Source organism: Haliotis cracherodii, unplaced genomic scaffold (genome assembly GCF_022045235.1).
Source record: "Haliotis cracherodii isolate W230 unplaced genomic scaffold, xgHalCrac1.p SCAF_30, whole genome shotgun sequence".
Lineage (NCBI taxonomy): Eukaryota > Metazoa > Mollusca > Gastropoda > Lepetellida > Haliotidae > Haliotis > Haliotis cracherodii.
The window spans coordinates 2,194,687-2,216,494 of record NW_027266287.1 but is presented as its reverse complement, the minus strand read 5'-3'; the positions used below and the strand labels follow the sequence as shown (position 1 = coordinate 2,216,494).

General features: G+C 38.4%; 1 protein-coding gene across 2 annotated transcripts in view; it reads left to right on the top strand.

The window, feature by feature from the left end:
* The window catches only part of LOC139476986 (cubilin-like), a 58,442-nt gene that overhangs the window by 35,383 nt on the left and 1,251 nt on the right, over window positions 1–21,808 (top strand). For both annotated transcript variants that reach the window (XM_071259536.1, XM_071259537.1), the window contains 19 exons: window positions 52–144; window positions 464–688; window positions 1,889–1,978; window positions 2,273–2,524; window positions 2,985–3,086; window positions 3,264–3,539; window positions 3,777–3,866; window positions 4,168–4,437; window positions 4,551–4,643; window positions 4,873–5,166; window positions 8,300–8,392; window positions 8,655–8,942; window positions 9,576–9,668; window positions 10,049–10,102; window positions 16,832–17,086; window positions 17,634–17,723; window positions 20,547–20,600; window positions 21,237–21,485; window positions 21,639–21,731. In XM_071259536.1, the coding sequence (XP_071115637.1) occupies window positions 52–144; window positions 464–688; window positions 1,889–1,978; window positions 2,273–2,524; window positions 2,985–3,086; window positions 3,264–3,539; window positions 3,777–3,866; window positions 4,168–4,437; window positions 4,551–4,643; window positions 4,873–5,166; window positions 8,300–8,392; window positions 8,655–8,942; window positions 9,576–9,668; window positions 10,049–10,102; window positions 16,832–17,086; window positions 17,634–17,723; window positions 20,547–20,600; window positions 21,237–21,485; window positions 21,639–21,730 (3,053 nt within the window). In that variant the 3' untranslated portion in view covers window position 21,731. The remainder of the gene's footprint in view (window positions 1–51; window positions 145–463; window positions 689–1,888; window positions 1,979–2,272; window positions 2,525–2,984; window positions 3,087–3,263; window positions 3,540–3,776; window positions 3,867–4,167; window positions 4,438–4,550; window positions 4,644–4,872; window positions 5,167–8,299; window positions 8,393–8,654; window positions 8,943–9,575; window positions 9,669–10,048; window positions 10,103–16,831; window positions 17,087–17,633; window positions 17,724–20,546; window positions 20,601–21,236; window positions 21,486–21,638; window positions 21,732–21,808) is intronic.

Here is a 21,808-nt window from a genome sequence, read left to right as displayed (position 1 = left end):
TGTTTAAAATGGTGGTTTATATGTGTATACATTTTACTTCCTTATCTGCAGACAACATCTATGACAGTGATGTGAATATCACTTTCCACAGTGATGCCTCCGTTCAGAGGAATGGTTTCAACATATCTTTCTCCTACACTGAAAGTAAGCAGACGTCTTGCAATAGAAGGTTATATGCCCTGATTTTGTGTATACAAATACTTCTTAAATGAAGCACAATTGATCTTTATCAAGAAATTATCCATGTGCATCTTGAAAGGTGCAGCATGTTACAAATGCTTATCTCTGTTGCAGTTCCAGTCAGTTTTAACTTGTAACCTGATTCCCCAAATGAAGATGCATGTACAACTGTACATGACAGAAATATTTGATAAATATATGTCACCCCCACAGCTTCATTTCAAGTGCTCAAACCTACTCTGTTTATAGCAAACTGACATAGCAAAATGTGTTGACATTTCAGACACCTGTGTGACGGACCTCGACCAGAATAATGGTACAATCCGCAGCCCTGTGACTGAGGGTGGGGTGACCTACCCAACAGACACCTTGTGTATTTACTACCTGGACCTGGGAGATTCCCTCAAGACTGTTACTTTCACAGTCAGGGTTTTTGATGTAAACTGTGGTGATTATTTCATCGTCAACGGACAGCGTTTTTGTGGAAATAGATTGACCCAGACTACATGTGAGTAGTGAATCTATGTTAATTTCTATATTTCTTCACGCAGTCTACTATTTAGAGCATAAGACTGAAGTGACAACGTCAATTACTTGGCAAATCTCAAGATACAGCTCAAAAGAAACCCAACGATGATCTTTACACTGAATCCCTAATTTCTAATTTTTCATACATTGCCGTCATGTTAAGCCCCTGAATACTGAGTAATGTTTGTAGCGCACATTTTCATATGATCTGAAAAGTGAATGTTGTGCGAGAATTGCACTCGCGCAGCATCAGATCTACCGCTCACCTTAAAATTACGCATGGATATTGATTATTTATTTTCCCATCTGATGGTGTGAATTTAACTGCAAATCTTGGAAACCTGTTTGAAAAAAGAGAAGACTGTTGAGTGCTTTCCGGGATGATGTAAAGCGTTGTTAAACAGTAAATTTTTCCACTTTCTAATCTACGCCGATAAAAGTAATGTGCGACAATTTTTGTTATTTAATAGCTCTGAATGGCATAAATAAATATCAAATGTATTTTTATGCTATTATATAACTTTATACATTCGACAAAAAATAGCTTGCAATAAAGGACGAGAATCAATTTTTCTCTATGACGTCAAAAGACGACACAGAGGTAACATATGCACAAAGAAGTTGGGGTATAACTCTGCTATGTTAAGCATTAGTTCACTGTACCCCAAGTCACTTTTTGAGGATTTGCTGTGGATCAGGACAATATATCTTTGTATGTTGTTTTTTTCTCGAGGAACCAAACTACAATCGGTTAGCCGAAATACAGCTAGTATGACCTTACTTCATTTAAAATACTGTTTTCAATGTGTGCGTGTGTGTGCGTGTGTGTGTGTTCTGTGCCCTGTAACACATTTTCTATTTGCTGTGTAATATGTAATGTTATTGCAATCTTGATGATGGTTTATATTTACCTGCACATCCTTGTTCTTTGTGTACCAATGTCTTATTTCCTTTGCCTTTTCATTATTGTACTTGTATAGCCTTTCCGATCCAAAATATTATTCCAGAAACATAAATAGTGAGCTACACAGATGTTATATTGTCTCAGTATAATCTAAAATTGGGGATGCCGAAAAACATGTAGTACGACTTTACTTCAGGGAAAATACAGTTTTCAATGTGTCCATTTAGAACTCATAAAACTACTATTATTTACTAGATGTGCGCTTTTTTCCTTCAGTCCATATGACAGGGAGGATCAACATGACCTTCTTGTCCAATAGTGACAGCACAGGACGAGGAGTGGATGTCGACTACTTTGTAACTAACTGTAAGTGGCATTATAGATTCCTTGTGTGGTGAAAAGAAAAGAAAATGCGTCGATAGTTCCATGAATATATTTTCTCTGTCTTTTTCAAAGAACAGAAGAGCACAATGTGTCCAGTCACCGTTCAACAGTTAGAAGAAACTCAAAACTGACAGTGCATGAATGATTGTCCCACACACGTTTAGTGTTCTTTAGAATATTATATGATTTTGTAAATTAGTGAATTGAAATACAGGAAAACACTGATTATCACCTTTGGTATCCCTAAAAGCATATCATGACATCGTTGTGTTGCAGACACATGTGATCGAGTATATCGTTCAACGTCAGGGAATTTGGATACCTACACTGTGTCAAGACTTCCTCTTGCACAAGACATGGACTGTGAACACATCATTCGTCCCCCCTACTACCCATTCATCTTGACGATGTACTTCAATCCCTTCTATATGCCTCACAACTTTATGAGCAGCAACGGCACGTGTTCTGGCAGCTATGTGGAGATCGACAGCATACAGTACTGTGGAACCGATTATGGCCAGTATAACTGTAAGAACTGTACTAAAAGTAAAAAATATAGGGTGTCGCATTGTTATAGTATTAGAAATTGAAGAATATGTATTTTGGTTTGATTGTCGTTAATGCCACACTCATGTTATAATATAGCTTTGTGACAGCGGCCTTTAAATAATCGAACCTGGAACAGACAATCCAGTGATCGACATTGGTAGCAACGATCAAGACTGTTGGTGTAAGATGATACGCGTATATATCAGCCACCTTACGTGACAACCCGATCCATTCTCCAAGAAGCTGCGTCCTATGACCAACGTAGGCTGCTGGGGACATATTCGTAGCGCAAATACCCAGCAGATAAAGTGCAAGTTATCTATCTTGAAAAGGTGTGCTGAACATCAAACTGATCAGGATACTGACACTAATATATAATGTGCAATAACGCCCTACTTCTCCATATCGAGATAGATGTCGTAACGTGATATGTTTCCAGTCTCATCCGAGGAGCCTGAGCTGCCTGTGAGGTATCATCACTCTGTTAATTCAGTCACAGGGAGGAGGGAATTATTTCACATCAACTACAACACAAGGCCCGGTAGGTTATCTCGATGATAATAAGTGATCAAAGGTGAACTAGATTAATTGCCCTAAGAATGTTTCTTTATGTTTTTTTTATAGTCATTTTCAATTAATTACCCGTTCTATATATCGATATATTTTACGTATACCAATTTGATAAGCTGCGTCCAGATGAATAATGTCACCTTCTCAGTTTCATGTAATATAACGCTGACCGACACTGCGGGCTACATCAACAGCTACTCTGGTTATGGCGATCCGTCAGTGTACAGCCGTTCCTACAACGACAATAACGGCACTCACTGCATCTTCACAATAAAGGGGGATGACGTTGTGGGTCAGACAATTGTCTTTAGTCTCAATCAGTTCCACCTGGAGGACCCTGACAACAGCACATCTGTCTGTAATGACTATGTGGATATGAATGGCGAAGAGAGACTGTGTGGATACCAAAACGGGACTCGCAGCTGTAAGTGAAGGGCTTTTATCCACTTCATTCAAATCAGAGAAATGTGTTATTATGCGCAGCCAAATGTAATTAATGATTCTGATTTTAGTCACATTTTCAGAAGAGCTCTGGCCTCAAGGTTCATAACAAATAACTATGTTGTAATTGTCATGGTTGATATTGGTGTGATTCGTGATTATCTTTCTCACGTTCTACAGTCTGACATTGTAAAAAATATTATACCTCTTTCTGTTACAGTCAACTTTGACGATACATTTGTCGTGACCTTCATTAGTGACACGTATCAGACAAACTTGGGCTTCAACATCCGTTACAACATCGTACCAGGTGACTATGCCAATAATTAATTGTAGAAAATAGTTGTCTTTTTCCCTTTTTAAATACTATCAATGACATGATGCACATTGCTCCGTGTCTGTGATCACAAATCGTTTTCAATCAGAATGATCAGTCACAGACAAAACCCATATTCTTTATAGATTACAAAAAAACATTAAGCCACTGCTGTTTACTTGTATGATACGTTCCTTTTCATGACATTATGTCCATAGAAACAATGGCACCTTGCCCTTCCTTACCAAAATCCTATAATCCTGTTGTTGATCACATAGCATGCACCAATTTTCAGCTGGATGCCTGGTAACGCACAACACTACTGAAGGCACTCTCATCAGCCCCGTGACAAGCAGTGGTCTGTACCACAACAACCTTGACTGCCAATACACCATGTTAACATCCTACAACCAGACTAGGGTCACGGTCACCGTCAATGCTTTCGACCTTGAATCCCCATCGTACAGTTCGAGCTACTGTTACAACGACTACATATACTTCACAGACGGGTCCTATACTTTCGGGAGGTATTGTGGTGCCATCGCTGCAGGAACCAGGTTTACCTGTGAGTGACGTTTTATCTTATGTTTGTCAATTTGATCATCGTGATTTGTTATCGTATATGGACTCTTTTACTGCACTTCAAAGTAAGACCAATACTTTTTATATTTCTTGAAGGGTATACAAATGCGAGACAATTCAACTTGATCCTTCATACAAACAGTGAGATCAGCAGACAAGGTTTCAATATGTCGTACAGGGTTGAAGAAGGTAATGGTATAATTTATGTGATATTCTTAAAAGATTCCCATTCACAAACGAATTAGAATATAAATTGATGAGATTGACGAATAACATACCAATAACAGATCGATGGACATTACGGATTCCCAAACCAATCCATTGGATATAAATCAATATCGAGATAATATATTATCTTTCCCGAGTGAGGAAATCCTAACTATCATTATCATTATTATTCATCATTTTGTTATTTCAGATCTTTGCGATGAGCTGTTTACCGATTCTAATGGCACAATAAGGAGTCCCGTATATAGCACTGGTCTCTACAGAAATAATCTGAACTGCACCTATACCATCAGACCTCCAACGCAGGGTCTATACAGGTTCACTCTGACGTATTCTCAGTTTGACGTTCAGAGGACGTCCTACAACTCCTCATCTTACTCTCTGAGTACATCATGTAGCTACGACTACGTGGAGACCAGGTTCTCAGGACCAAACGGCCCCAGCAGACTGTGCGGCAGGATGAGCTCACCAAGGACGTATTTCTGTAAGTCATGATTATGCACTTTGAAAACATAGTATAATTCACTCTACACCCGTATGGCAACAACTCCTGTCGTTGTTTTGACGAAAACGACTGTAAAGTAGAAGGCAAATTATGTTCCTGTAAAATCCTGACAAAAATATCACATTTTCTACTCATGTTACACCGTAATACTAAACTGACGCCCAAAAGAAACGTTACCAACGATATTTCTAGGATAAGATATGACCATCACTATTTGAAGCAGCAGTAACAATAATATTGTAGAAATTCATCATTCAGAACAGTAAAATGCAAATTTACTGATTCAACAACAAAGTCCTTGACCTCCGACGGGGACATTTCTTGACAAAGGGTCATTTGACCAGTATTCGATCAATAACATTAGTTACAACTTTGAGGTGACAACGGCCCAGACCTTTCAATACGGGATATGACCTCCATGAGCGGCAATGCATCTTCGAATGCTGCGTCGAACTGAGAGACAAACGTCCTCACATCGACTGCAGGTATCCGATTCCATACCTCACTGAGGGCAACGATCAACGCTTGTCTCGTGAAGGGAGGATGTTGACGTTTCCAAAGACGACGCCCCAGCTGGTCCCAGAGATGTTCGATGGGTGACAGATCTGGTGATCGTGCTGGCCACGGCAGGACAGTCACGTTGTTGGCGTTGAGGAAGTCTCTAGTAATACGGGCTTTAAGGGGTACAGAAATCTGTTCCTCAGATGAAGTACCCGTAAAATCGGTCATCCTGCGGGGTCGTGACCTTTGGTCTGCCACTCCGTGGTCTGTCTGCGGTTCTGCCAGTCTGTCTGGTAATGGTCATCTTGGAGCAGTTCATGTTAATGGCAACCGCTCTCTGTGTCGGGCCCATCTGCAGCATACCTATGGTGCTCTCCCTCTGGACAGCGGTCAGTCTTGGCATGTTCGTTGGTGTTAATCATCGCAACCGATGATAGGAAACAGATCCGTGCGTAATTTATACCCGGAAATTGCACGATAATTTTGGAAAGAATGTTTTAAAAAGTTGCTGAAAAACACCAATATCTCCCAAAATCCACAAGGCACGTGCCAAGAACGACAGAGAACATGAAGGTTGTATGAGATGTGTTCTTTACTGTTTTTGAACAGGTCGGCATCTTTGTTTCAAAGTGGCAAATCAGTTAATGTTGGTAACGTTTCTTTTGGCCCTCAGTTTATAAACCTACTTTTCTTATTCAGACATATTTAAGGGCAAACATGTGAACAATGTACAGTGTGCGTCTTTGGTCTTCTTATATCACAGCCAGACAAATCAGACCACCACTTTTGAAAAGTACATAATCTTCTGTCTCAATGCGTATGTGCGTGGCATGATTCTGCTAATGACATTTATCATTTAACTAAAGCATTTATCCATGACATAAGCTTATGACATAAAAACATGTATGTCATACCCCAATGACATAAGTATGCAAATTAGATATGCAAATTAGATAACCGCAAGTGGGACTTTTTTCGCCAGTGCACGTGAGTAGGTGTTTACAAACAACATGGATACCTTTGATGTTGGAGACATTATTTCAATTATTCTGTAAAAGTCTGTTCAAGTATTTTGTTTAAAATAATCCGAGGAACTTTTTTTCTCAGCGAAGGAATATGCCATAAAGGAGTTAAGAGGTTGTTTATTTTGGTTTACACGGCTATGGAAAACATGTATCACTACGCACGATCTATAAGTAAGATTTCCACAAGTTGCTGATGTTAATGTTTAATGCAATTATTCCTTAATTGGGAAGCAAAAATGTGAAAATGATAAATAGAATTCATCACTCGTGTTTTTTAATATGGGAAATATCAACCTCGTCCCGTTAATCGGTATTTGCCTCGCCAAAGGCTCGGCAAATACCGATTAACTAAGACTCGGTTGATATTTCCCATATTAAAAAACACTCGTGATGAATCCTCTATTTATATTCTACATTAACAATAGGCTACTACATCAGCTGCTGCAACCGTTTCTGTCAATGCAGACATGACACTCTTCGTTTTGTGCTAGGCATGTGTAACTTGTCAGTTCACTCTGTCTCCTACATCAACAAGATACCACACACTAATCTCGATAACGTTTTCGCACGTTTTCAAATGTTATGAAAACTTAAATAAACTGTAAAACGTAATTCCAAGCAAGTCTCAAGAGAAGCATTCTTGAAGGAGAAAAGACAAAGACTGTTTTCATATTGATTGAAAACCACCATGAGTGTGGTTTAACTCAATACGCGAGGAGGGAAAGTACAAAGAGTGTATTCGTGGACTGGCAGATGATGCTGACACTTGGAATCACTTCGACATGTGGACTTAATTGTGTAAACACAACACATTCAAAACGTATGCACGCTATGAAACATTGTATGAGTGCTTCTTTGACTTCAAAAGGCCTTCCAAAAGGCCAAAAGCTTCGCATGAACAAAGTATACAAGCTACAGATTTTTCAGAACAGATTCACGTTTGAAGAGCATATGGATTTATTCAAATCATAACCAAGCTATCATCTAATAGTATATGAAGTTATTATTGTCAAGGCCTTGCACATATTCTTATTCGTACCTATCTAGAATAATATTTGGATTTATTTTGTTTGTAATCATTCTCGTAAAAATATATTTGGGACACCAATGTAGCATTTCAGACGATTTGCCATTTGTTAAACTCTAACCATGTAGCCATAAACAAACAATACTAAAAGGTGCAACAGTGTCATTCAGTATAGTGATATATATGTTTACAATGTTTGTATAATAAACATTGCATTGTGTAATACGGCCCTCTGAAGTAAGGCATACAAGATGACTGTTGTAGATAAAAGATCTACTGTACTTACGATTACAAGTATGTAAACTGTATACATTGAGTTAACATTCTGAATGTACTTAGTGTGATCTGGATGTCTAGCACCCATTATTATTTATCACTTTGTATGTCATACTTAATGAGCGATCTAAGACATGTTGTGCGTTCTAGTCAACCAAGACAATCCTTGTGTGGAGACATGGATGAAGGCTGTATTGGAAGCATGTAACAGGGAGGTATAAGATATTTGATTTTGAACATTCTTATAACCTTTATTTGCATCAGCACAAATGACATTTTTCAGATAATGCATTTGGAGGTGATTTTGTCATCAACTTCGTCACTGATAGATCTATACTAAGACGAGGATTTGTGATGGCTTATTCATATGAACAAAGTAAGTATTAACAAACGTATATTTTTCTATGTAATAGGGAGTAAGTGGGCTTGATTAAACGTGACATACGAATGTCCTTACTGCAGCAGATGTACATGAGAATCGAGGCTTCCTTCCATCTGGACTTTTGTAATCTCTCATAGTTATTCTAGAAGGTATTACTCACAAAATATATTCAGTGAATTTAGGACAAAAGTCTTCCTTAAATGAGCATCACACAGAACCATACCCATAGTCGACATGTCTCCTGCCTCATCCACAGACAGCTGTGTCCAAGTCCTGACAGATGCTCAAGGGGAGATCCAGGTCCCTGACGATGGCAGCGCCACCTACTCACCTAACCTTGACTGTCTGTTCACCATCAGGCCTCCAGCAGGTGGGGCATGGATTGTTAACATTACACTGGAGGAGTTCGACGTGCAGAGATATTATTCCTCCTACAGTAACAGTTTCTCCACCTCCTGCAGCATGGACTATGTCCAGGTCCTCTACGACGGCTATTCCTCCTCCAGGATGTGCGGAACGAGGATTTCACCCATATCTTACATACGTAAGTCATATCACCGTTTGAGATATGGACGTATACCGATTTATGTTAAAAAATATGTACGACCAAATGAGGCTTGAAATAGTTGTCTGTCTGTGTCATTCACTATACTTTGTAGCCTGGACGATAAGCCAAGTAGGAGGCTTATAAAAATAGGTTATTCTACACTTACTTCATAAAAGGTCTGACTACACGTGCAGGAGAGCCTACTGGACATTTCTAGGTACCTTTAAATTCCAAATTATAGGGGAAGGAAGTAACTAGAGGCAGTGTATTGCCAGGTACCTATTGTAAAAAACAAAACGTATTTTATCGATATATCTGCATTGAGGGATAGATACAACGTGTGTAAAACTGGTATACGAGTCATAAACTTATGAAACATTGTGCAGAGTTATGTCAGAGATAAAGAATATTTCATTAATTAGCCAATGCTAGTTTTTTTATCACTTCCATTGCCTTTAACAATAAGATTTAGGCAATGTACATTTCTGAACATATCAATAGCCATTTAGCAATTATCCTCAATGATGCATTCAATTTATCTAAACATGTATCTACCTAATCTATCATAAAACATGCAGTAATCAATGTACGTTAACGCAACACATCTCTGAAAATGTCCTTCTATTCCAGATAACATCGTTGATGGGGATCTGAACATCACTTTCCACAGTGACAGTTCCACCCAGAAGAGGGGAGTTCTGATCAGATACTCCTACACAGAAAGTGAGTAAAACTCCTGGCATTGTCTTAGTCGTATGTACACTGTAGACACAACGTCACAATGAATATATTTTCTTTCAGACAGATATTTGTGACTAGCTAACAAAAGTGATGTGCACTGAGAAGTTGCGACAGAGTCTGGTAATTGCTAAATCCTGGTTTAAAGATGTTTATATTATAACGGCGCTATACGATCACTGAAGAAGATGCCAGGAGGTTGACCAAAGCTGTTGTGAAGTATTCATATTGGATACTAAACACATGCATGTCGGTTGAAATGTGATGATTTCGATGCGACTACCAACTACAACCAGACTCCTTGAACATTAGAAATAGAAATGTTTACGAAATGTGATCATGCCTTTTTGGTTATATCTTTTCAGATGTTCCCACAACCACTACAACAACAACAACAACAGCAGCAGCACCGCCAACACGTAAGTATGCATGGCATTTCCCGATATACATGACACACTATCGACTCCCCCTTGGCATGTCTAGATTCTGATGATGTTTGTTCCTGACGATACACACTTCAGTATACGAGTAGATGGATCTCCCCCTGTTGTAATTAGCATGCGTCTTGCATACAATGTGTCTTGGTACATGTATTTGTTAACGGATTTTATGACACCCTGGTACATATAAAAAATATCGCTTTATAATATCGTTCTGAATTCAGAATTACTTTTAAATACAGAATTTGTCGCGGGAGTGTTTCCAGGAAGTTGGATCGTTGGTATGATTAATTTCTTTCTACAAGTTTTTTAATCAGGTGGATTCGAATATGTTTTGGGTCATCCCACTGTTAAACATTATTGTGGTTAAGCTTTTCACATCTATTCTTGAAATTCGTATAAGATTGCGGGTGGAGTTGAATAACATCTAAGATGAGTCTCATATAGGTTTTACTCAACATTTCCTAATATATTTTGTTTTGCAATCATTATCCCATACGTTTCTTAAAATGTTCAAAAATAGGTTTTATGTTCAATTAGATTATAGATTCTTTATTTCAGTATTGGAGGCCTCGTGGACCAGAGTACAATACATTTATATCTAACTTATTTGTGGATCTCACACAGTTGATTTACAATGTTTCCATAATATGTGACGTAATACATACTACATAATTATGTTTGTTTGTTTCTTGTGTTTTTCAAATTTCTCTTTAGGTACAAAGCAAGACCTTTGATTGTTGAATGTGTTGTAGAGGACATTAGTTCAATTAATTTTTGACGAGAAGGATGTTTATGGTAATACTGTGGAATAAATGTGTTTCTACTTTGCTTATAGTATGAACAGAGTAGTACAAAATGGTACTCGTCCTCTACAACTAATTCATCGCACTGGTCACAGTATAGCATCAGCTGATCAACATTTGTTTTCGCATTATTTTTACTATAACGCAGTTTTTGTATTTTCAAACTATGCGAAAGAGTGCGGAACTTAGCTAATACACAGATCAAGTCTTTATCTAAAACACCCGATGTGATATACATCTCTGGCGCTAGTAATGACTTGTATGAATTATAATGTGACAGGAAATGTGAGCTGGTAATCTTTTGAAACCATTTCTGTATCTCCATATCTACACATCTCTGTTTAAACATAGTTATGAAACCCTTCGTGTTTCCACAATCCTGAGCAATCCAGACATAACCAAAACCTGTTTGAAATAACAACATCCTGACATGTAAAACCCAGTTCAAAGCCCCAATCGCATCGTGTGACTGTAACATTTTATAACAGGCATAGGGGTAACGCTTCGGATTCATACGAATAAGTCTACACCAATATTTTAGACACCTGCTAAAATAATTTATACATAGGTTATAACGGCCAACTTCGCCCAAAACGGCACTTGAAGACGCTTGTTTTCCCAGTTTCAAAAATCTTTTAAAATATAAACTTTGTACTCTTTCTATAGATCCTCTGTATGTATATCCCCAAATTTCACTGCCATAATATAGAATGGGTGCAATTTTTGAATCAAACAAAGCAACAATTGTCTTCAAAGATATATCTGGATAAGTTTTCATAAGTTGAAATAACGGAAAACATGACTTTCTAGCTTGTAATGAAATAGTCTCACAAGCTTTAGACCAGATTAACCTGGAAGAAAATATAATGCCCAGGTATTTATAATGTGAAGTTGCTTGCATTTCCATAGATTTATAAAACCATTTTTCCACTTTTTTTAGATACCCCCCGTTTCTGAAAACAATAATATTTGATTTTTCCATATTTACCTCCATTGCCCATTTATTGCAAAATAATTCTAATATATCTAATTTTCTTTGCAATTCTATCACAGAGTCTGCAAGTAGGACAACATCATCTGCAAAGAGCAGCAGCTTAATTGTTTCAATAACTTCATTTACAAAAATGCCCCGGCATTCACTTGCCTCAATTTCAGACACTAATTGATTAATAAAGAGGATAAACAATAATGGGCTCAACATACAGCCCTGTCTTACACCACAAGAGGTGTTAAAAACATCCGATCTGCTATTACTTATCTTCACACATGCACAAACATTTTTATACATATTTTCAATAACTTTATACATTTTACCATGAACGCCTTTTTGGAGAAGTACAAACAATAGTTTCTTTCTATCAACAAAATCGAACGCCTTTCTAAAATCTATAAAGGCGGCATAAAAGCGATGTTTTGGTTTTCTTAAATACTTTTGACACAACGCCTGCAAAACAAAAATATTATCAGTTGTTGAATGATCCTCTCTAAAACCAGCTTGGGATTCCGATAACATCTCATTGATTTCAGCCCAGTATCTAAGTCTATGTTCAACAACAGAAGTAAATATTTTACCCATTATATTTAAGAGGGATATTCCTCTATAATTGTTAGGATTTGTTGACTCACCAGATTTATACAAAGGAATTATAAGGCCAATATTCCAGGCACAAGGGAAAGTCCCTGTCTTTAAAATGGCATTGAAAAGTATATTTAAGTATGGGACGATATTCATGCAATATTTATAAAACTCGGGTGGTATTCCATCCGATCCAGGCGCCTTACCTAATTTTAAAGTTTTCAATACTTGTTTTATTTCCTCATCTGTTATCATATCTGAAAGCACCTCAGTATCGTTACATTTCTCACAATTCAGAGGATCATGATGTCTGATAAAATCTGCCACAGATTTATCAAACTCATTATCAGAAACTTGTTCAGGATTTAAAAGTTCATGAAAGTAAGTAACCCATACAGACGGTGGCACCCCAGATTTTCGACTGCGGTACTGTAATAAACGTTTAACACTACTCCAGAAAGTTTGGCAGTTTTTATTTAGTAGGGCGGAATTTATGGACTCAATCGTTTTTTGCTTAAAACACTCTTGTTTTTCATGACATAATTTTCTAAAATTTCTTTTAGACTCAAGGTACAACCTCAAATTTAGGGGACTTTTTGTTGTTCGAAGAAGGTGCAAACGGTTGTATTTCAACTTCTTTAATACATTACATTCATTATCGAACCACTGAGGTTGATTATGAACCTGAAATGCATCTGATTGTACTTTCCTTACTTTCTCAAAATGAGACCCTGCAACATAAAATAGATTTGTTAATTCATCTGCAGCTTCATCTATGTTCTCATTTACTAAGTTAGAGAATTTCTGAATAATTGATTGTACTTTATCCGAAGAGAAATTGGCGTTAAATTGTTGTTTTCCACCTTCTTCCCAAATATATCTTGGGATACTTGTTGTATGTACGTTATCTTTGGGATACTGAGGGATTGGATTTGGACAATAACTAAAATGGCATGATATTGGTAAGTGATCACTCTCTGTACGACTATGCACAAACATGTTGGTAATATGATCAAATATAGTAGTTGATGCTATAAAATAATCTATCAAGCTCATTCCATTAAAGCCGATAAACGTAAAACACCCCTCACTGTCCCCAAGCTTTCTTCCATTAACTATATGGATACCCCAAAGTTTACAGATGTAAAGAAGTGATAAACCAAACTTATTTATTTTTTCATCCTGAGAAGTTCTAGGCATACAGAATACATCAGAGCTATACATTTCCCCTAGATTCAGCAAATCTACATCTTCTTCACTTTCAATAATAAAATCATCCTGCTGTGCAACTCGAGCGTTCAAATCCCCAAATAGGAGTAGGTCTATGTCACTATCATGTTCGGACTTAATGGCAGCTATTTTATCATCAAGCTCTTCAATACCATTACCTTTAGGATTTTCATACAATGGGGAATTTTCTGGCAGTATATATATTCCTCCTAAAATAACTGGTTCTCTACAGCCTAATAAGCTTACTAACACACAGTTTTCCCATTCTGGGTGAATTCTCTTGAAGTAGTGAGCATATGTCTTTCTTATGTACAGTGCTACGCCACCAGAAAATCTACCAAATGTACTTATACGTTTTGCTGGGACAGGGAGACAGATATAATCATTAAACAGATAACGGATTTTATCAACGTTGTACACCATTGTTTCAATTAGGCAAAATATATCGAACCCTTCAAGAAAACTTTTAAAATTAGTATCATTTATTTTTGTTAGCAGTCCTTGAACGTTCCATGAACATATATGTAGGCAAGTTGACATATCTATGTGGCAACTACCAAAGCGGGAATCAGTGTCCACTATGGGTTTGTGGTCCAGACCACTGCCGAGTCCCTAAGTTTCCTGCTCACCCCTGGAGTGTCCCACCTTGTGGCTCATGGGTTGGTTCTCAAGCACCTCATGAAGCTCGTGGACTCCCTGTGCAGCTCTATATGTGCCAGCATTACGACCAGGGTGAGGAACTCGCCTGGTGGTACCCACTGGTTTCAGTGAACTGCCATCATCTGCCAGAACATATACTTGATCAGATATAACCAATTTGTCATATGTTAAGTATGCCCTTTTACCATCATTTCGGGCTTGAACCATGAACGGTATCAGCTCTGATCGAACATTTCTTACCCTCTCAGTGAGATCATTTACAACTCTCAACGATTTATCATCTCGGAGTTTGGTTTTGGCTGCATCCAAAACGCAACTTTTATCCTTAAAAAAGGTAAACTTAACGATGACAGGTTTAACTTTTGATTTAGTATTCAAGCGATGTGCTCGCTCAATTGAATACTTATCTACGTCTTTCACCCCAAGCTTCTCACTCATGAAGTCACGGGCTAACTTCTCTGTGTCGTCCCACGACTCGCCGGCCACGCCCTCAAGACCATGTATTATGATGTTGTTCCTTCTGCTCTGGGCTTCGTATCTGTCAAACTTTACTTCAAGCTTCTCAAGTTTAGTCTTAAGTTCCTTATTTTCTTCTTTCAAACGAATTTGTTCGTCCATGAACTCTTCCCTGAAACTCTCAAACCTTGAGTTTAAAGACTGTATTTCCTTCTTAATGTCTCTGAACATAGAAACAATGTCGCCTTGCTCGTCATTATCGCTGTCAACACTCGTGTGATAAGGGAGTCTCGTTTGCTTTTCAGTTGGTCCCTTCTGACTACGTACTCGTGGGCCAGGATTCAGTTCTATGTCACAACATAGTTGCAATAGTCTTGGTACATGTGGTTTACTACAAATAGTTAGTTCATTGCACATGGTCTGATTTGATTTCGTTTGCAATACACCCACTGTCGACAGACAACTGGCCTTAACACCGCCATGTTGAGACATCCGGCAATTCAGGAAAATACACAAGTTCAGAATAAGCAACAATTGAATCTGTCTAGAAATAAATCCACCATTCAAAATCAACGAACTATTTGTCACCGGTGGATTTCGACTCCTGGGTACGAACGAGCCGACCCGGGCCCTCCAACACTGAATAGAGATACTCATACTCTTTTTGCACGAGCTTTCCGTGACAGCCGGCAGTACGACACTCACTCACATTTTATCAACATCGTTCAACATATGTTCAATTAATAGACTTCTGTAGAGCGTTTGTATGGAATTCTGGAACGGAACATTGTCGCGTTGTCGTTTTGAAGCATTTTTTGCACACATTTAATATGGGGCGATTCCATATGTTTGATTTGATGGATAAAAATACTTGTATGTTGTTATTTGTATTGCTATTATGAGATGTATTGTAAAAAATCTTCTGTTAGAAGAGCTCACATCAAGTCTGAAATATTAAGTTTTTTTGCTACTGAAAGAGTCGAAGAAATGAAAAATAGTGGCGTAATGGGGATATTTGTCAGAGTGAGAAAGTGAGTGAGCAAGTGAGTGTGGTTTACCGCCGCTTTGAACAGTATTCCAGTTATATCCGGGCGCGTCAGCTTAATGTGGGAGGAAAGCCCGAAGTGATGTAGCTCGTCTCCCATTTTGGTGAAACCCACGAGCACGGGTATGATGCTGTCAAACCTAGAAATATAATCAGGGCGAACCGGGATTTGCACCCACAATCATAGGTTTCTATTGTGCTCGAGGGAAGCAACTCTGCACAGAGAACTGCCGCGTCTTTGACGACTACGCCACCCATGCCGCTATGGGTTTTTTTCTAAATGGAAATAACAGTACTATTACTCTTTGGACAGCGGCAATACATTTATTGATGACTCAGTTCCATGCATTGGCTTGTAAAGACAATTAGAATGATTGGTGTTTTAAGAAAACTGGTTTCATTAAGGGCACCATATTAAAAAAAATAGTGAATGATTAGAAGTATTTTGGTGGTCCTTTATTCAACATAGGCCATAAAAAAGCATATTTTCATTGTTTTTCGATGTTTAGGAAATATTCAACATTTCCCTATGACATTTTTAGAAATATATTTGATTCTGTTTTGTTGTTCAACATATAATTGTGTGTAAGTAACCTAGTTTCTCCTAAGACAGTTGCTGGAAGATCTTTAGATATATGAATTATGTTTTAGCTATTATAGTAGCTGTCTCAAATACTTACAAATGGAAAAACCACCGTTACCAACAAGCTTGTTACCAGATGTTACACTCTGTCTGATAGTGTTGAGGAAGCACGGCTTCAGTTTACTTGCTCTTGAAAGATCGGTTTGCCTCACTACTTCAGATATTCACTACAATTCAATTCTATAAAAATAACTTTGAACAATATCAGAAGCTATGTAATATATTCAATTTTATATCATTTACCACAATTCCCTTACGCTGTATTTGCTGTCAATGTTCTGCTTGTGTCTAGTCAGCTGTAACCTGACCTACACGGCCGACGAGGGCACTATAGAGAGCACCCCTGGAGACGGCTCCTACTACCCTAACAACGCCTACTGTACGTACACTGTACAGGGGAAATCCAGCCTGCAGACTCTGCAGCTCACTGTACAGACCTTTCTCCTGGAGGATCAGTCCAGCTGCCATTACGACTCGCTCCAGTTCGGCTCAACTTCCAGCAGGAAATACTGCGGGAGCTCTCTGTACGCCGGCAGTGTTCTCACATGTGAGAATTACATTTTACTCTTAATATTATTTTGTATCTTTCAACTACTTTATCTGTTGAAGATTAACTGTTTCAACTCGTGATATCAATGGCGCAGAACAATGGAATATAACTAACAAAATAAGAAACGTCGTACATTTCTTTTTTTATGTGTGTGTGGCAGGGTGCTGGTTTTAATTCTGGTTTAATGTGGAACACATTTTACAAATATCATTAAACATGAGGGTCAGGGGCGTCCCTTGGGTCAGTCGCTGCAATACGCGTTCGAATGTACCTATGATCAAGAGTCCAAACCCAGATTCGGGTTTGCGAGCGCCGTTCCTTGTTTGTAGGTTTCAAGCGTCATGCCTGCGCCGATTCGGGCGTTCTTCACACATGATACGCCATGATCTATCTGAAATATTGATTAAGCGGCGTCACCAAACTCACAAAAAGCTATATCATTAATATTTAGTCATGTGTTTTGTTAGTTTCCATACGCTGGTCAGAATGAGTGTGTAAATGTTGTATCTTTATAATTTAGTTCGTGCCTCTTATATGCCAACAGATACGTTCAGGAACAACTTCATCTTGTACTTCAAGACAGACGGTAGCGTCACAAGGAGGGGATTCGTCATCAACTACAGGAAGGAGCCATGTAGGTGTTTGCTAGCCAGAAACTGTAGAGGGGTAGTCAAGTAATCTTAAGGGAGCTAACAAAAGTGATGTGCACTGAGAAGTTGCGACAGAGTCTGGTAATTGCTAAATCCTGGTTTAAAGATGTTTATATTATAACGGCGCTATACGTTCACTGAAGAAGATGCCAGGAGGTTGACCAAAGCTGTTGTGAAGTATTCATATTGGATATTACGACACCCTGGCGCATATAAAAAATATCGCTTTATAATATCGTTCTGAATTTAGAATTACTTTTAAATACAGAATTTGTCACGGGAGTGTTTCCAGGTTTTATGTTCAATTAATAAACTTCTGTAGAGCGTTTGTATGGAATTCTGGAACGGAACATTGTCGCGTTGTCGTTTTGTAGCATTTTTTGCACACATTTAATATGGGGCGATTCCATATGTTTGATTTGATGGATAAAAATACTTGTATGTTGTTATTTGTATTGCTATTATGAGATGTATTGTAAAAAATCTTCTGTTAGAAGAGCTCACATCAAGTCTGAAATATTAAGTTTTTTTGCTACTGAAAGAGTCGAAGAAATGAAAATTAGTGGCGTAATGGGGATATTTGTCAGAGTGAGAATGTGAGTGAGCAAGTGAGTGTGGTTTACCGCCGCTTTGAACAGTATTCCAGCTATATCCGGGCGCGTCAGCATAATGTGGGAGGAAAGCCCGAAGTGATGTAGCTCGTCTCCCATTTTGGTGAAACCCACGAGCACGGGTATGATGCTGTCAAACCTAGAAACATAATCAGGGCGAACCGGGATTTGCACCCACAATCATAGGTTTCTATTGTGCTCGAGGGAAGCAACTCTGCACAGAGAACTGCCGCGTCTTTGACGACTACGCCACCCATGCCGCTATGGGTTTTTTCTAAATGGAAATAACAGTACTATTACTCTTTGGACAGCGGCAATACATTTATTGATGACTCAGTTCCATGCATTGGCTTGTAAAGACAATTAGAATGATTGGTGTTTTAAGAAAACTGGTTTCATTAAGGGCACCATATTAAAAAAAATAGTGAATGATTAGTAAGTATTTTGGTGGTCCTTTATTCAACATAGGCCATAAAAAAGCATATTTTCATTGTTTTTCGATGTTTAGGAATTATCCAACATTTCCCTATGACATTTTTTTAAATATATTTGATTATGTTATGTTGTTCAACATATAATTGTGTGTAAGTAACCTAGTTTCTCCTAAGACGGTTGCTGGAAGATCTTTAGATATATGAATTATGTTTTAGCTACTATAGTAGCTGTCTCAAATACTTACAAATTGAAAATCACCGTTACCCACTGGCTTGTTACCAGATGTTAGAAACGTATGACAAATATTGGACTATAAACTAGGAATCTCATGCTGGAAATATACTTTCCCAACAGGATTTTCTTATTTTAGCTAGCGCAGGATTGTGGACATATTGAAAATTCCCTAGCCTATTTCAAACAAAGCTGTAAAGATATTGGATTTCTTTATTGGCACAGTAAAATTAATATCATATCATTCTTATGTGCGTATTCGTATCACTACTTGATCCTGAAAAGTACATTTAAAATTAATGCCACATAAGTATTTTATCAGTATATTGTGTAAGTGTTGCTGATTATTACACAGATATTAAATTAGGGGATAAATTTACTATGTTTTCAATGTAGAGCCATTTTACCTGTAAATTTAAGCGTGCTTCATAGAATTTGGAACCGAACCCGCAGCAACTTCGTGAACCAGCGTGATGTGGGCATCCGTCAAGAAAATAAGCAAGTCTTGCAAGGTTTAGTTCTTCACCGCACGTCACTGTCATTATGTTACACTGTGACACAGAAAATATGAGGTCACAGTCGGCTATAGAAAAGCGCCAAATTTCAAGCTCATTCTGGTCCCTAAAACTTGAAATACTCTCTTTTAAGCAATTTATATCGTCTGGTTTGCCTGAAATGTATTGCCAGACACCAGATCAACGACGGTAGGTATTAATGGTTGATGGTTGATGGTTGATTCTCATCACACACAATCGTACAATAATCCTGCAAGCACCCCTGTGTAACTCCGTGTATCTACACCTCGTCCTTTTGTTCATCTATCAGGATTTAAAGTCATCAACGAATTTGATGCTACCCTGTCCTGCTAGCCTCACCTATTGTTTCACCTTTTTTTTATTTGAAGTTACCAACACATGAAGGATGTTGAACATTCACAGATCACGATTCTGATTTATTCTGTTAAAAATGAGTTCAATTATATTGAATGTACATGTGATATATGGGATGGAAATGTTCTTCTGTAACAATAAGATCTTTCTTGTTTTGCATGGATCATCCCAGTCATGAAATCTATCAACTTTGCTTACTGAATTAATTATTATCCGCAATTAAACATACCACGTATGTGTTTTGGAATGTTCACGTTTTGCCCCTGCGGTAAACATTAAGCTTCCCACACCCTAGTAGATCTCGTTGAAATCAGTGCTTCCCGCCCTGATAATGCCCTGCTTCCCACGCCCCAGTAAATCCCGTTGAAATCAGTGCTTCCCCCAACTCCGTTAATGTCCTGCTTCCCACACCCAATTAGAACTTGTGAAATGAGTGCTTCCCCATCCCGATAATGTTCTCCTTCCAGCACCCAGTAGATCCCGTTGCAATCAGTGCTCCCCCCACCCCGATAATGTCCTGTCTCTCACACTCCAGTAGATCTCGTTGAAATCAGTGCTCACCCCCACCACTCCCACCAACCACGTCAACGCCAGATAACAACTAGTCACGACTATCTAACTCTTTTCATTTCAATTATAGTGATTGACGTGCAAAACACAACTTCAAACCCCACTGAGCTGGCGTCAAACAACGGTGAGTGATGTACTTCAATATCAACCCTGCTCATCGTTCAACCTTCAACAGTAGTTTTAGATCATTTCATCTGAAGGGTCATGCCAGCTAATGTTGTGCAACGTCGTCAAGTGTATTAAGCTGTTTTCCAGGGAACATATAATTGCATCCAAAGTAGCATATTTTGATGCTTTAACTGTGTCATCAATGCAATTCCAATCGAAGGGTTACATTTTAATTCCTTATGAAATTGGATATGAAAGGAGTTGCTCAGTGGATCGCCCCCTCAATCTGATTTCACATATTAGGTTTCTGTGCGTTTGAATTGATCTTTTAAGACGTTATATTCAGTTTACCTTTGATATATACTGTGTGGACGCAAAGGGTTGAAATCAGTATATGTGGCATAACAATGGCCCGATACCTGGTACAGCAATATATTAATTTCATTTGTCTGTAGTAATTATGACCATTTCCTCTCGACTCGGACAGAAATAAAGTAGCTTTTCAAAATGAAGAAGAGCTTGTGAGATATTTAAGTTTAAAAACTATGAATATTGCAGTGTTCACATGACAAAGTTACGATGTATGAAAAATAGATAAAGGTTTTCACTGACGCTGTTGTTGTGCTAAACTACAAAACGGCTTTCTATCCAGGTGCCTGTGGCACAACGCTGACATCTCCCACGGGGCGCATCTACTACCCAACTACCGCCAGTTACACCAACAACGTCCGTTGCCAGGTGACTATCAGACCTGGGGCTGGACAGACATTCAACGTCACCTTCACAGACTTCGACCTCGAGTCTCACTCTTCCTGCAACTTCGACTCTCTGATGTTCCAGGTGAACGGAGTCAACTCCTCCAAGACCTGTGGTCGCAGCAGAGCAGGCCTTACACTTAGCTGTACGTACTTCGTTTCTGAGTCCGGAAAAGTTTTAAAAGACCATTATTGTCAGTCGTGCCTAAAATGTGATGTTGATGATTAAATATATCAGTCCTTGAATGTGAAAGTTGGCTAGTTAACTTCTACAGTTAACATGTATGCAACTGTTGCAGTCCCCTACACCAGCGGTGACATCGTGGTGAACTTCAGTAGTGATGGCAGCATCACAGGAAGAGGATTTGATCTCAACTATCAAGTGACCTAGGGTGAGGCGATCGACAAGCGGAACATTTATTGTAGTTGTTTTTACCTGCTCCTTAAATATGAGGAAGGTGCAGTTAGA